Raw genomic sequence first — 15145 nt, 5'->3', positions numbered from 1 at the left:
ATGGGATATCAAACCGTAAATAAAATGAATTTAGTTTATCGGCAAAATTATAAATGAATGATCAATATCCGGTGATAATTTTATGAAACCTGACTATCAACTGATGCCCACTTTAATCTGAAGTATCTGACGTGTAACAGAACAAGGCATATAGTCATTTAGCACAAGGTTATATTGTCCATTTCAATTTTATGTTCGATGACATCACAATGAAAATCATACACTTTTATGACATCCGACAAGTCACCATAACGGCATGAATCAGCGCGCCAACTTGATAAAACGAATTTCTCTAGCGATTCACCTAGTTTACCAACGTTGCCATGATAAGCAAATCTGGACTTTAATAGGCTAATTGTTACATGCCCAATGGTTTTCTTTATCAGAACAAGCAGTCAACATTGCAAACCAGAGATCATTGAACATTGTGCATCCTGAAATGTTTAGCGTATTTACCAGATTTCGTCAAGAGAAGAGTATTCGTCATGAGTTTTGACTGACACTCCATGTTTGCTCAAGAGATCTTCGTTTAGATTCATTTTGAAGGATTGGCGTTGCCAGAAATGACAAGTTTGCAAAGCGGATGACATTTACCGGATAAAGACAAGTTCTTTTTGCTACCGTATCGTGTCAAGCTCACAAATTTTTCAATTTTTCTTATGTGTAATTGGTTCGATCATGGACAGACACACCGAGATACGAGTGAATTTTAATCTCAATATACAAATGCAAGATTATTTCTTTAAAATTATAACCAACTGGTAGAAAACATTGTATTTTGGTATTGGGTCGGCAAAACAGATGTAAAAGAGAACCAATATATGGAAGATATCGTGCAAAACGTGATGACAATATGCGTTTGTAATCAAAATAGTGCAGAATGTGTCACTACTGCTGGTGGCGTTCTCTAATCATCAGCCTGCAGAACCTGTATTTATTGAGGGATGTCAAGGTAATACATAGACTTGGTTCAAGCCTGTGATTTGTGAATGTTTGAGCGGAGTGAACGCAATGATTTGTGTTTTGCTTTCATGTGAAACGCGCGCGTGAGTGGAGTGGACGCGATGAGTCGGGTGAACGATGTACAGGGGAGTTTTCACTCGCAATCCGGTAGAAACTAACTCACTACACTGTGCAGACTCAAAGATAATGCATTAAATGGCTGGGAAAACCTCGCATGGGCTGCCAAATTCCGAATAGGTTTGTACGAAACGGGAGACACACAAGAGAAACTATTATAAATGATTATTTTTAATTCACCGACTTGAACCAAGTCTAGGTGATACACACCTTGGAAGAGAAAATTTAAACCTTTGATAAAACCTTCAAGCAAACTTTAAATTATAGTTTTATAATTTAGAATAAAATCAGGGGTCATAGTGCAACATTTGGGCTTACACAGAAACAATTCGTGTGTAAATTCCCTTCAAAAATTGTCGTTTTACAAAATTTCTCAACTCTTCTGCATGTTCTGGGACAACTTAAAGATTAATTTTACACCAAAACCGTGACTTTCTTTTGTTCTCTTGTTTCAGAATGAGTTCACTGAAGAATAAAATCAGCATTTTCTTGTAAAATTCTGGTACAATTTCATAATTATATAGAATGATTAAAGTGTTCTTTCATAATGCCTTTCTCGCGTGTTTTGACATAGAAGCAGACATATTATTATTATTATTATTATTATTATTATTATTATTATTATTATTATTATTATTATTATTATTATTATTATTATATCTTTATTTCAGATTATAAAAATCCATAGCAAAGCAACAATACATTTTAAAATTTACGCTTACCCCAAATCCTCCACAGTCCACTCTGTGATAACACTGATAAAGATAAAACACTCACCACAAACGGGTTACTTGAGAGATGGAGTCTACTCAGAAAACTAAATGATTTTTTCCGAAGGATTTCATCAAAAGTTAAAATCGAAAGACTGACAAACATTGCACTGTTACTCTGAATAAAAGAATGTTTAAAACCAGACAATTTACGAAAAACATGGTAGTAAGCTCGTCTAACTGCATTAAACGTACATAAAGAAAACGTACTCCACAAGTAAGAACAATAAGGACATTTTACAGAAAGAGGCGCGAATTCAAAATCACGAATTATAGCATTGCCACGAACATAAAATTGCCGAGACTGAGCCTGAATGTCCTCATTATCCCTAAGGTCACAAGCGATAAAGTGACCAAGGTATTTATAAACACTAAAATAACTAAGCATTTTACCATCAAGATAAATTGGAACTTGTCTAAGCTTACGAAAACTTGGTTGAATTATCATACAAACTGTCTTTTGCTCATTGAAAAATATTGAATGATTGTTACCATAATGACCACATATGTCAACAAGCATCTGCTGGCCATAGGCTCCAGTAGATGTAATAACTAAATCGTCAGCATAAATCAAATGATTCTCCCTATAGTGACCAATAAGGCATCCATAGGGAAGAGTGGAGAGGTTCTTACTAATATCATCCAAATAGACGGTGAAGAAGAAAGGTGATGTAATACCGCCCTGTTTTACCCCATTCTTTGAATGAAAGGGTTCAGATAGTAACCCATTCAATCTCACAACAAAGTCTTGATACCTATACATGTATGACAAAATCTTAATGAGATAAGGCTTAACACTTAACCCTATGTAACAGTTTAACATACAGAATATCATGACGAACATAGTCAAATGCTTTGGATGCATCCATAAAGGTGATGAAAACAGGAGTATTACAACGTCTATTTATAGAAATTCAAAATTTCTTTCCAAGCAAATATTGACATATCAGTACCATGGTCTGGTTTAAACCCAAATTGGTGATCAGTGGTTGTTAAACATTCCATACAGCGATTTAACCAGACCCTTTCGAACAGTTTGGAAATTGTTGTTGCAACAGCAACAGGACGATGGTTAGATTTGTCACAAATGTTGCCACCTCGAGTTTTTTGAATAGGAACTAAAACAGTGGTCATCAATTGTCTGAGAACAGTTCCATTAATCAAAATGGCCGAAAAACAAAGGGACAAAAGAACATTGACTCTATATGGGGCATACTTCAAATGCTCAGGTGATACACCGTCAATACCCGATGATACACCTGTCTTGAGGATCTTAACTAATTCACAAATTTCTCCGTGGTGCACAGTTATGTCATTACAGTATTTAATGTTCGAAAAGACAGGAGTCGATTCGTACCAGTTTTGGTCAAATAGTTTTCATAATGGCATTTCCACATATTTACTACTTCAGCGTCACTAGCATGACCGTCAACAGATGACGGAGCTATTGCTTTACCTTTACGTTTATTGACCTCTTTCCAATACTCTTTAGAGTTACTCATTAATTTTTCAGCCATGGCATTCGCACGCATTTCTTTTTCTGCCCTCTTATACTGTGCAAACTGCCTTTTAAACTGTGCCCTAGACCTTCGCATAAGATCAAAGAAAGGGCGAAATTTAGGAGAACCGTTGTCCTTCCAGATCAAAAAATCAGTACGTGCTTTGTCATAGTGTACAACTGTATTCCAACCTGGTATTGTATGCCTATTTGACTTTGTGGATTTGGGAAGAGTCCTATCTGCGGCAGTCAACAACGCTGAAATAATGTCACTATAAAATGTATCAATCAAATGAAAATGAATAGTACAGTCCGTGTCAGTACAAGCCAAAGCCTCAATGGGAATATGAGCTTAAGATAAAAGTCTAGACACTTCAAAGTTTCCAAGTTGGCAAGATGATGCTTTGTTCCAGCAAGGCGTATGTGCTTCAGTTTGTGACGAACTACTGATCCTAGGTAGCAAATCGGTCTTCAAAGTGAACATTACAGGAAAGTAATCAGAAGAAATGATATCATAGTTTACCTTTACAGAATCAACGATGTTATCAAATGAAGATGAGCAAATGATATGATCAAGCCAACTTCGAGCAAAACATGAATCACTTAAATATGTAGAAGTATCAGGATGCAGGCGTTCAATGTCTTAAAAGATGAAGTTATTATTTTGCACAAAATTATCTAAATGTACAAATTCATGCTCATTTTTTCGGCTCTGCATTAAAATCACCTGAAATAAGACAGTAGCAAGTACCTAATTCATTAATTGTAACTTGTAACAAGCCTAAAATCCGCTGATATTCATCACAATCAGAATTCGCAGTTGGTAGATACACGTTAAAATTATGACATCAGGCTTATCTATCATTTTAATGCGAATACCGATATCACGACTTTCACCGTCAAAAACGATAGGTGAGATACCGTTGAGATTTTTACGCCAAAGAATACCAACGCCCCCATAGGGTCTACTTGTGAGAACGCCATGCGAGCTATCAAAGGCACTCACATCTATTGAGGTAAACTCATTATGCGACTATCTAAGAACTGATAACTTTTCCTTGTCAAGCCAGTGTTCTTGAACTAATAAAATATCACAAGAATTCAGCAAAGCGTCAAGGGAACCAAGAGAGGAATTTAGACCTCTTACATTGTAGTTAGCAAGGTTAATGACATCCATTATCTGTTACTGATATTAACTACTCATGGAGAACTTTTCTTCGACTTTGCAATCAGCTCAGACTTCTTCAAATAATACGGTTTCACAAAAACTCCAGTAGGCCACAGTTCAGGACAGAGGACACTGTCAATACAGCTGTCATTTACGTCAATTCTGAACAATGAATATGCATCAAAGCGAGTTTTCAATTTGACACCATCTTGAAATGTTGAAGGACCGCAATTGTCGTTAATGAATGTCTTAACCTGATCAATAGTTGTATCTGGCGTTAGGTGGCTTTCAAAAACACTTCGCAATCTTGGCTGCTTCTCTGCAACGGTAAAGTGATGTGTAGCATTACCCGATCCTTGAACAATTTGCTTAGGTTTCCGGGGATGCTGAACACTAGAGATTGCCTTGAATTTTTTTTAACCACAAATGACCATGTTTGATCAACGTTTGAACCCGTCTTTGGCACATCTTGAACAGAGTTCTCACTCTCAGAAAGGCCTGTATGCACAGCGTTGGGAACCTCTCTTGATGACACAGTCGGTGAATTTCTGGACACGTTTAAATGGACATCTGTTGAATCACATTGATTAACGACAACAGCTGCATTGCTATTGGAGGGTTGATCACAGGCTGAATCCATGATTACCTCTTTAGTTTCAAGCTTGGCACTGACTGAATCCACTTTTTCGCGCATATCACGAACCATTTTCAACAAACTGATATAGTCTACATAATTAATGTCAATCGGAGGAAGAGATGCAGCTGTTGAGCAACAAACCGTTTCTGAATATGAACGGGTAAATCCGCTACACAATCGATGACATCACGAATTGTGAGGGAAGTTTTACGACGGGATGGACCACGATCTCCAGCCATTTCAAAAACAATAGTCTTAGCCTCGTCAACTTCGGACTTTGTGTAGAAGTCTTTTATAACTTTTTCCATCGAAGCACGTGTCATACCCGAGCTCAGTTTATTTACGACAAAGCATGCAAATTCACAGATGACTGGACCATTTTCAGTAGCTGCTGCTGTACTGGATATTCCATCAATGTTATCAGAACTACTGCAATTCGTACTTGTGGCAAACCTTTTTCTGTTACACTTGTGGGGCACAGCATTAAGTCTCCCTGACACAAGGATACTCGGTGTGATACTGTGGCACAGTCTTCACAGCGAAGAGACATTTCAACATCGATTACGTAACTGACCTCTGTAACAAAAGTTTTCCGACTTCAGCAATGTCGGCAGGTTAGTCTCTGACGGCAGGCAAACTTGAGGTCAGAATCAACGGATTTCTTCGTTGATATTGTCAATAGTCGTTTTTACACAGATACTCACGATTCTTGGCACATTCATAAAGGCGTTGCTTTACAAGATAGGCTCAACACTTGACAGAAAACGGAATTTTCAGGGAAAAAACGAGAGCACATTCATCTCCGTCTTCACTCGACTGTGCACCTATCACCTACAGACATAGGGATAGTAAAATATAACATTATTTGGCATCTACTATATCCGACGTGCGGGCGCTGTTACTTGTTAAAGTTTGAAGAAGAAGTAATGTCTTATTTTGTGGTCTAAGTGTTAATTATTTAGAAATCATAAAGCAGAATATTTCCTCAGTTATCTCTGCACATTGTACAACATTCAACTTTAGGAAGAGATGCAAATCGACATCATCTATGATTACAATTAAGCAAGATAAAGCAGATTGTGTGCAGAGTTAATCAGTCTGTTTGAAAGTAAAAAAAATATGTCTTAATGTCTTACCTTTAAAATTAACCAGATTAATGTCTTTTGACATTTACTGCTGATTTAAAAGTGTCTGGTCCAATATAAACCATACTATGATGTGATATGTAATTACAAAGAAATACATTATTATCATAAAATCGTGTCGACCAAGAGGTCATGTGTATCTGACGTCAGCTATGACAGTAAGTTCTACCTTCAGATGATATGTTTATACTGAAATTAAATTCCTGTTCTTATGGTACCAGTACTGGTTAAAATCACAGATTTTGTAGCCTGGGAACTTTTAAATCAAACTTGCACACACATTCTTGGGTTTATGGAAAGGCAGCAGTATTTGTCCTTATAAAAGTAACGAATGTAACATTGACAGAATGTCATTTATCTCAGGAAAGGATAAAATTTCTGATTTTCTTTCTAAAAATGGAGTACCACTGTATCCACATAATAAAGGGGCACTTTAAGTACGGCGCGCCAAATGTTTCAAAAATATTTATCGATTCAGTGCAAAAATAAACTGTCTTTCTCGATTGAAATAAAAATTAGGTGTCATTACGGAAGGAAATAAGTAAGACAAGTATAATTAAAAACCAAAAGACAGAAATGTCATTTAATACTTCATTTTAACTTGAGAATATTCTTTAAAGCGTAATTAGGAAATAAACAATTTTCAACGATTTGAAAAAGTCATACATCCATACCTATCGACATACATACACGTATAATAGTTCGCGTAAAAGGTGCAATTAGTGCTGATTTTACGAAAAAAGTATAAGATGTTTACAGTGGTACGTACACAAAAATCACAGGAAAATCACTAAAAAACCACTACTACCACTCGGAAAAAAAAATATTACAAAAAATTAAAATGTGAACCACATACATAAATCATTATAAAAGAATCAGACAAAAAAGCCATGCATACATAAAATTATTTATGTACTTAAGAAAGTAAAAAGCAGTACGTCTCATAAAATGTATTGTAGATAATCAAAAATATAATATGAACCATCTGCCGCTTTAACAGTAAAGAGAGAAAATCACAGAAAAAATTCGGCAGTGATGGCCCTAGACAAAAGTGGACATCATCTACTAAAAAAATAAATAAATAAAATAAAATAAAAATAAAAAAATAAAAAATGTCATGGACACAGCAAATACAAAAAAACGCGTGGGCCTGTAGAAAGAAAAAACAAATGAGCACTCGCCACAGCAAAAAAAGAAGAAGAAAAAACGGAAAAAAAAGGGAAAAAAAAACCAAAAAAAACCCCCGAGCACTCGCCACACAAAAAAAACCCAACGCGCGAAATTACAATTAATTTATTCAAAAAACTCATGGTTCACGTTTCCTTCGATCGATGAATCCCCAACAGCCGGGAATCCGATCACCACATACTCAAATGTTTGACGAAATACTAATTGAGCATTTCAGTACTTTGACATCTTGAATCCTAGCTCTGTTTGGCTGCAGTGGGCCCAGCCAAGCAGAGCTACTTGAAACCGTACTTGATGAAACGGCAATATCACCTAAAGAACGTCCAGGTTAACAGTGAATAGTTCCAGAGAGTCAAGTTAACTGAGCCAATTTGAGACAGTCCACAGTTCAGATCACGAGCGAGACGTACAACCCATGTCCCTTCATAGCAACACTGCAAACATATGGATGCCTTAGGTGCGATACGATACGGCAGGGGCTCACATGCAGACCTTGCACCGAGCCGCTCTGTCATCGCCGTTATTATGATTTCTACCGGTTACGTGTGGTTCGATACATAGCGGCCGGCGTGTTGAGAGAACGTCCATCGTTTTCCGTGTTCGACAAGACGAGCGACGCAACTATAAACACGCACTATGATGCAACCGCGATCCCTCAGGACCGGCACAAGCCTAACGAGTATGGCGAGAGTGTCCGGCCTTCGCAACGCCAGACACTCTCATTATACTCGCAGGGCTAGACCGGCACATACACGACATGTCGATCCCCATTGCAGAAAGCTTTATTTCCACACACTCCAATATATGGAGCTACGATATTTGAGCAGTAGCTTATACATAGCTCTGGGCGCCAGGGCGGTGAGTTACCGGCGTTATACGGTCTGGCCGTGTAACGCCGGTAACTCACAGCCCTGCCACCCAGAGCTACAGTATACAGAGAAATAGCGGCTGCTTGATCAGTGTTTGTCAAGTCGGGCGCGTTCGCGTTCTACATGTACTACCGAAAACGTAGCCTCGAATCTAAACGGAGTGTTTTAGCCTGAGTATTTTTTCCTTTGCCACACTCCGTTTAGAGGCTAAACCCACGGTTACATGTACCATGGATGTTTTTACATCCGTGCATGTACGTGTGGTTCGATACATGCGGCCGCCGCATAGTATGCAATTTTACTATGCAACTATGCATACCCACACGGCGGCCTCTATGTATTGAATCACACACGTAACCGTGGGCTAGCGGCTAGCCATCGTTTTATTAGGGTAGGACTCCATGGCTTTGGCACAGACTGTCTATGGTTTGGGAGAGGCGGCCCTACATTGTACAGCGAGGGGATCGCTGGTCGCCGGCGCGGGTGTACTGTACTAGCGACGGGACCGCCGGCCGCTAGCTTACCATCTCAAAGGGGTACATTGAGGCACGCATGAGCGAGGGGACCGCTGGCAGCCGACGAACCACGACGAATGTGTTTGTCCACTTGTAACTGTTTAATATAGAATGGGACGTGTCGGTAACTTGGACGTCCATGAGATGATATTGAAGACTAGAAGCTGAGAGTTATCGCTGAAATACCCAAAACATCTTGTCCAACATCCGAGTGTGATGATCCAAAACCCTCTGGCACTAAACTCTAACAATCAGATTGAGAATTATTCAATTTACATGTTAGGCTTTTTCTGCGGGGTGTCCCACTCTAAATTCTTTTCTCGAACGGTCCTCTCTTTTTCTACTTTTTTTTTTTTTTTTTGGTAAACCTCGTTTTCGGGGTTTTTTTGTTTTTTTTTTAACCTCGTTTTGGTGTTTTTTACGAGCTGACCTCGTTTGGTTTTCTTTCAGCCTCAACGCCAGCGCGATCTCGGTCGACTTTTCAGTTGTGATTTTCTTTCTTTTTAAGTCAGACCTGATGGTTGTTCGCTTTCTTTTTTTTGTAGTAGTGAAAGTACTATTTTTGGTTTTGTTTTTAAGCATTTCAATATTTTGTTTTGTGTGTGCTTGATTTTTTTTTCTTTTTCCCTTACAATCAGCATTCATTGCACCTTTATATCAAATACACGTGTATGTACGTCAATAAGTATGGGATTGTGGTATTTTCAAATTTTTGAAAACAGTTTATCTTCTCATTACGGTTTAAAGGGTATTTTACAATTAAGTATTACATAACTCTTTATCTGTACAGACACATTCAAATAGTTAATGACACATATTTTCAAATGAATGTTATTTTTGTGAAAAAGTACATTAATAAAATAAAATGATATGGACGAAAGAATTTTTTTCTTTGTTATTCATACACGTTTAAGACTTTATTTAGAAAGAAAAATTGACAGTTTATTTTTACTCTATGACGATAAATATTTTTGAAACATTTGGCGCGCCGTACTTTAAGACAAAAATCACCAAGTAGTCCAATAATATAGCAAATAGAGAAAACTAGATCAAAGTTGTCAAAAGGAAATCTGCCTATTACACATAATGTTATACATTGTGGTAACGGAGCAATAATAAATAATGTTCTTATGTGACAGTACTGATCACATTCTTTGCCTGTGTGTGTTGCAATGATCACACACATGGATATAAGCAAGCTGTTCCAGATTATAAATCCAAGAGCATTCCTGATAATTAAATGGGCTGACTCACATGTTTCACAAGATAATCCCATGTAGTAAGATGTGCAGATACACTGGTATTAATTTTCGGCTGATGCGAAGGACACACTGCATGTACCACCATTGTCAAGGTCCTGAAGCACAGGCATTCACAGTTTAAAAGAAACAAATTGAAGAAAAAGAATATAAAGTGAAAGAGTCAAAGAATTGCCACAATACATTTTTAAAGGGCCAGTAATGCTAATATGAGACATTGTAAGTGTATTTTATTAGTTATTTTGTGTGCAGAATTGATTAGCCACGGTGATAAATAGCTGTAATCTGCGTGTCCATGCACAGTATCCACGCCATAATGGCGAGACTGTATGACACAAAGTTTAACAGACTTTAATCGTCAGCCTTCTTCTTCTTCAGTGGATAGATTGTATGGAATAATTAATTAAAATGTATTTCAGATTGGTATCCCAACTCATTGTGAGAAACAGGCATGTTGCATGCAGGAAATGCACTCGGACGGTTGGCTGGGGTATCACAACACTTTTCAAAGTTGCCCACTCATTTATTGATTATGGTAAATTAGCATGGGGTGAGTTTGTCTAGACAGATAAAACTGGTAATTCTGTTGATTGCACGTGATACACAGTGTAGCTCTAAAACATTTTGTTTTCAGCTAAAACAACACTCTTTTCACGTTCATAAAATGCTCAAAAGTATGTTCAGGTATTTGGACTTCATCTATTGTTTGAGATGCAATGCAGTAAAATGCCCGGTGTTGCAACTTTCAGCTGCTGTTTTAAAAACAGCTACACTGTAGATCAAGTGTAATGGACTATTCAGCTGTCTATCCAGATAGAGTTGCCCCATGTCGGTTTAGTGCAATCACCGAATGAGTTTGTAACACGAAAGTGGTGTCGTGATACCCACGCTAATCATAAATATTGTACATGTGACATGTCTGTCTCACACATCAAGTTGTGGTACTAATCTAAAATGCACTGTAATTGTATGTATAATCATGATGTCCCACTGAAGTTTGTTCACTAATGCAGGAAGCTAGGATGTCACTCATTCATTCATTCATTCATTCATTCATTCATTCATTCATTCATTCATTCATTCATGTTTTATTAATTTCGATAATTTCGAAAACCTCTTTTCATGAAGGTCAAGATATATAACGTGTATCAAGGACAATTACATGCTGTACATTACAACTCTGAAGATAAAATAAAAGACATAGCAAATTCTTTAAGTTGACAATGAAGACTGGAAAAACACAACAAAAGGAAATAAAATGATAACCATAACAAACACCATGCAGACGATTTCTTCAAGTACGTTAATAAATAATTAAAACAACCCCGCTTGAGATTGATTTAATTTAATGCTACGAGAAAGTTTTTATCATACAATGTTCATGCCCTTTTTAATGAATATCGACTAGTTAATCAGCATTTTTTAAACATCCGAGAACTAAAACTGAGTTTTTTATAAAGGTCATTTAAGGTAGCGGGAGCCAGTGATTTTAACAGTTTACCTTTGTATTTGAAAAAAATGAGAACGTCTTGATAGTTCTAAGCGGGGTTGTTTTAATTATTTATTAACGTACTTGAAGAAATCGTCTTCATGGTGTTTGTTATGGTTATCATTTTATTTCCTTTTGTTAAGGAAGTTCAGTCGTGTATAAAATAAGACTTACGCCTAATGGGTGCTTATAGTCTACTTGAAAAATTTTTCCCATGATCCCCTATAGACCTTCGCAGGTACGGAAGGCCTACACTACAATCATCAACAATGTACATGTATGCTCTTCAACGTTGGTCGATTTTGTGCCTCACAGTATCATTGACAGGTATGTTCACCCAAAACTCATGTTCAGTGTACACACGGCATACTGAGATCGAGACACTGTATTTGCTGAGTAATTTGCTACAAGAAAGTGTCTATTTTGGCTAACAACACGCCATTAAGTACAACTCTTCGAGGTAAGAAGGGGTCAATTATGACAGGTTGGAGCACTAACGATGATGTTGAAAGAGGAGTGGCATTATTTGTCAAATTTAGGTACGGCTTATTTTAAATGTTATGGCCGGGCAAGATGTTGCAGTGACACTGTAGTTGAAATGATTTCCGTCATTCCTGGATCATAGTCGTCAGGGATATGTTCGGTTGTCATGTGAAACGGTACTGTTTGCTCTTTTTATTTCTTCAGGATTCAAAGCCTCTCAACATAAATGCCTGTACTTTGTCAGTTACACCACAAAGGCGTAGTGCAAATATTTGATTTACCTGATTTGATTTTAGCCTGATATTGTATGAATATTTTAGGACGTCATCAATCATCAGAAAATTTGGTTATATTCTTCTGCAAAATATAGTCAAAAACTTCCACCTTGAGTTCCAAAACCCCTCCTATAATAGTATAAGTAGATGAATGCTGCCGAGTGAACGGTAGCCCTTCAATCGCTAATGGGTTCATGTTATTCTCACAGAAGTTTCTGAAATCCTACCACAGATATGAATTGAAGATAAAAGATTCCCCAAATCATAAATATTAATACGGTGACCATAATTTGAACAAATTATGCGTTCAAGTTGTGTTGATTAAGGTCAAAACCTGAATCACTATTCTCTGGTGATTTTGAATTCCTCTACACAGTAAAGATAGACGTTCATAAACCGACGACTATGACATCTCGAACTTCAAATCCAAAATCACGAGAGAATACTGATTCAGGTTTTGACCTTAATCAACCTAACTTGAACGCATGTTTTGTTCAAATGTTGGTCGCTATTATCATTTCCAACGGATGTGTTTCGTGTCCAGACGTACGATTCCATAATTGTCGTTATTTCGCTAAATAGCTGACCGTTTATGAATTTGTTGGAAGGAACATTTTGTTCATAATACTTCTATTTAGTCACGTCGAACTTGGAAAATAGTGTGATCGATATGCCCTTAATCCCTACGGAAGGTTTTTTACAATAAAAGCTATGATATTTGACGTCGATAAAATGAAAAAAATAGCTGTCTTCAGGTTTGTTATTCTGTACGTGGATGTTAACATGATTTACAAGATGTCAGAATATTATCAATTGATGATTATTATGAAAGTTTAAAAATAAATAATTGTTTACATTGTCAGTAAATGGCGATGCGTGTGCCTGTTATGCTTCCTGGTTTAGAGAATTGTATCTGCATGAACAGATGGTTAAGATACCTTTGACTACAGGAGGCGAATTTTGAGATTTCTGTCTGCAGCTAGCCTATTTTGTGATGTTTGTGTCATGTGGCAAGCACAAACAAGATATGAGGAATGACAATGCTTCCTACCTAATTTATCACTGCAAAAATTCTTTATTACTTATTATCATAAAAGTTTGGCCCGAATTTATATTATATGTACTGCTGTACGATGACAGGAGCTGCAGAAAAATTATATTTGGCATTGAGAAACTGCACTCAAAATTGCGATCACTGAGGCATCTTTCGTTAACAATTATTACCAGGCTTTCATTAATTACCATTATCCAGTTGTAATACCATTGTTTGCTGCAATCACTAATAAATAAACTTAAGATAGAATGCGCCCCGGGGATTGATATTGAGACCCTCAAAATGTTACAATTTTCTACCACTTGATGGTGCTAATTTTCAAAGCTCTTTGAGCAAGAAGAATTTTCATCATGTTAGTTTTTCGAAAATCGAAAATTTCATTTTTGCCCACAGAGTTAACACAGGGACCGCAGCCATTTTAAATTTCAAATATCGGTAAATTTGAGGTAATGTGTGTCTCTAGTACCATAATTTGCACGACCACTGACGTTGATTTGTGAGAGAATTATTAAAAGTTTCATTGAAAAAGTTTGAGTAAAAGTTTAAGTGACTGTCTTTCACTTTAGAGATACATACTACCTTAAATTATTTCATACATCGTACATATTTGTGCGCGCGCTCTCGACCATTAGGGTGGGAACAGAATTACATTTTTGCAAAATCTTGGTCGATGAAAAATAGCGGTCCTCACCTAAGTTCTCGCACGAAAAGTAGTGACCCTCCCGAACTCCGTGAATGAAAAATAGTGCTACGGTGACTCCCCTGTGTCCCCACTGATACCTACAATAACAAAGCAACAAATAATATTATTATTATTATTATTATTATTGTTATTATTATTATTTACAAATTAGTGGATAAGTTGCCTATTTTCTGATTTATGTACCTCACTCAGGTTGGTTGAAAATTTAACGTTTTGCTGTATCTCTCCATGCAATACAGAAATGCTGGCTCTGCTAGTTATTTTGCAAAGTTGAATTGATATTACAGCTGGACGGACGTCAGGAGAGGTGTCCACCTCCTGATAATGAAGTTTTATGAAGATTTGATAAATATTGTTTCATTTGATGTCGAAGGTTTTTAAAAAGTTTGCTACATTTGGCCAGTTTTCATGTAACCAGAAAGTGTAAGATATTGTAATGATATAACAATTTAACACAATGCTTTGATGAAATTGATGTATATGTATGTGATGCGATGCAAGTATACCTGGGGAGGTATCCCCTCTGATGTAGAAGATTTTGATTATAAAGTCACAGTAACAAAATGGTGTGTGGAACTTTTATGATTTCAATTTTATATTTTTGGTGTGTTTTAAATGAAATTGTTCACAATGTAAGGTGAATGAAGTCAGATCCCCTTTTGATTTAGAAGATTTGTAAAAAAGTTATGAAACAGCTTTATTTGGTTTCAGTTTTGTGATTCTTTATATCATTTAATGATTATCAAAATTGATAATACATGATGTACAGAGTAGCTGGGGGAGGTCAGGAGGGTGAAGAAGATTCGGAAAATATGGTATTACTTTGTGGTCAGTATTACTTTTAATGGTTTTGTGTTACTATATCATAACGTATAAAGTCCGCAATGTAGTAAAAATTCATGATCCCCGTGGTTTGTCTTGATTTCACGGTTCTCATTAGACTTGGTTCAAGTCGGTGAATTAAAAAAAAATAAAATCATTTATAATAGTTTCTCTTGTGTCTCTCCTATTT

The 15145-nt window shown here is 36.8% G+C and overlaps 1 protein-coding gene across 1 annotated transcript in view; it reads left to right on the top strand.

Annotated features, from left to right (window-relative positions):
• Window positions 1-11862: 11862 nt before the first annotated feature.
• The window catches only part of LOC139139321 (angiopoietin-1 receptor-like), a 109361-nt gene continuing 106078 nt past the window's right edge, over window positions 11863-15145 (top strand). Inside the window, exon 1 of the mRNA XM_070708199.1 lies at window positions 11863-11945. Within this exon, the coding sequence (XP_070564300.1) occupies window positions 11888-11945 (58 nt within the window). The 5' untranslated portion in view covers window positions 11863-11887. The remainder of the gene's footprint in view (window positions 11946-15145) is intronic.

The sequence above is a fragment of the Ptychodera flava genome, chromosome 8 (genome assembly GCF_041260155.1).
Source record: "Ptychodera flava strain L36383 chromosome 8, AS_Pfla_20210202, whole genome shotgun sequence".
In the NCBI taxonomy this organism is placed as follows: Eukaryota; Metazoa; Hemichordata; class Enteropneusta; family Ptychoderidae; genus Ptychodera; species Ptychodera flava.
The sequence above is the reverse complement of the archived record's forward strand: the minus strand, read 5'-3'. Positions and strand labels throughout refer to the sequence as shown.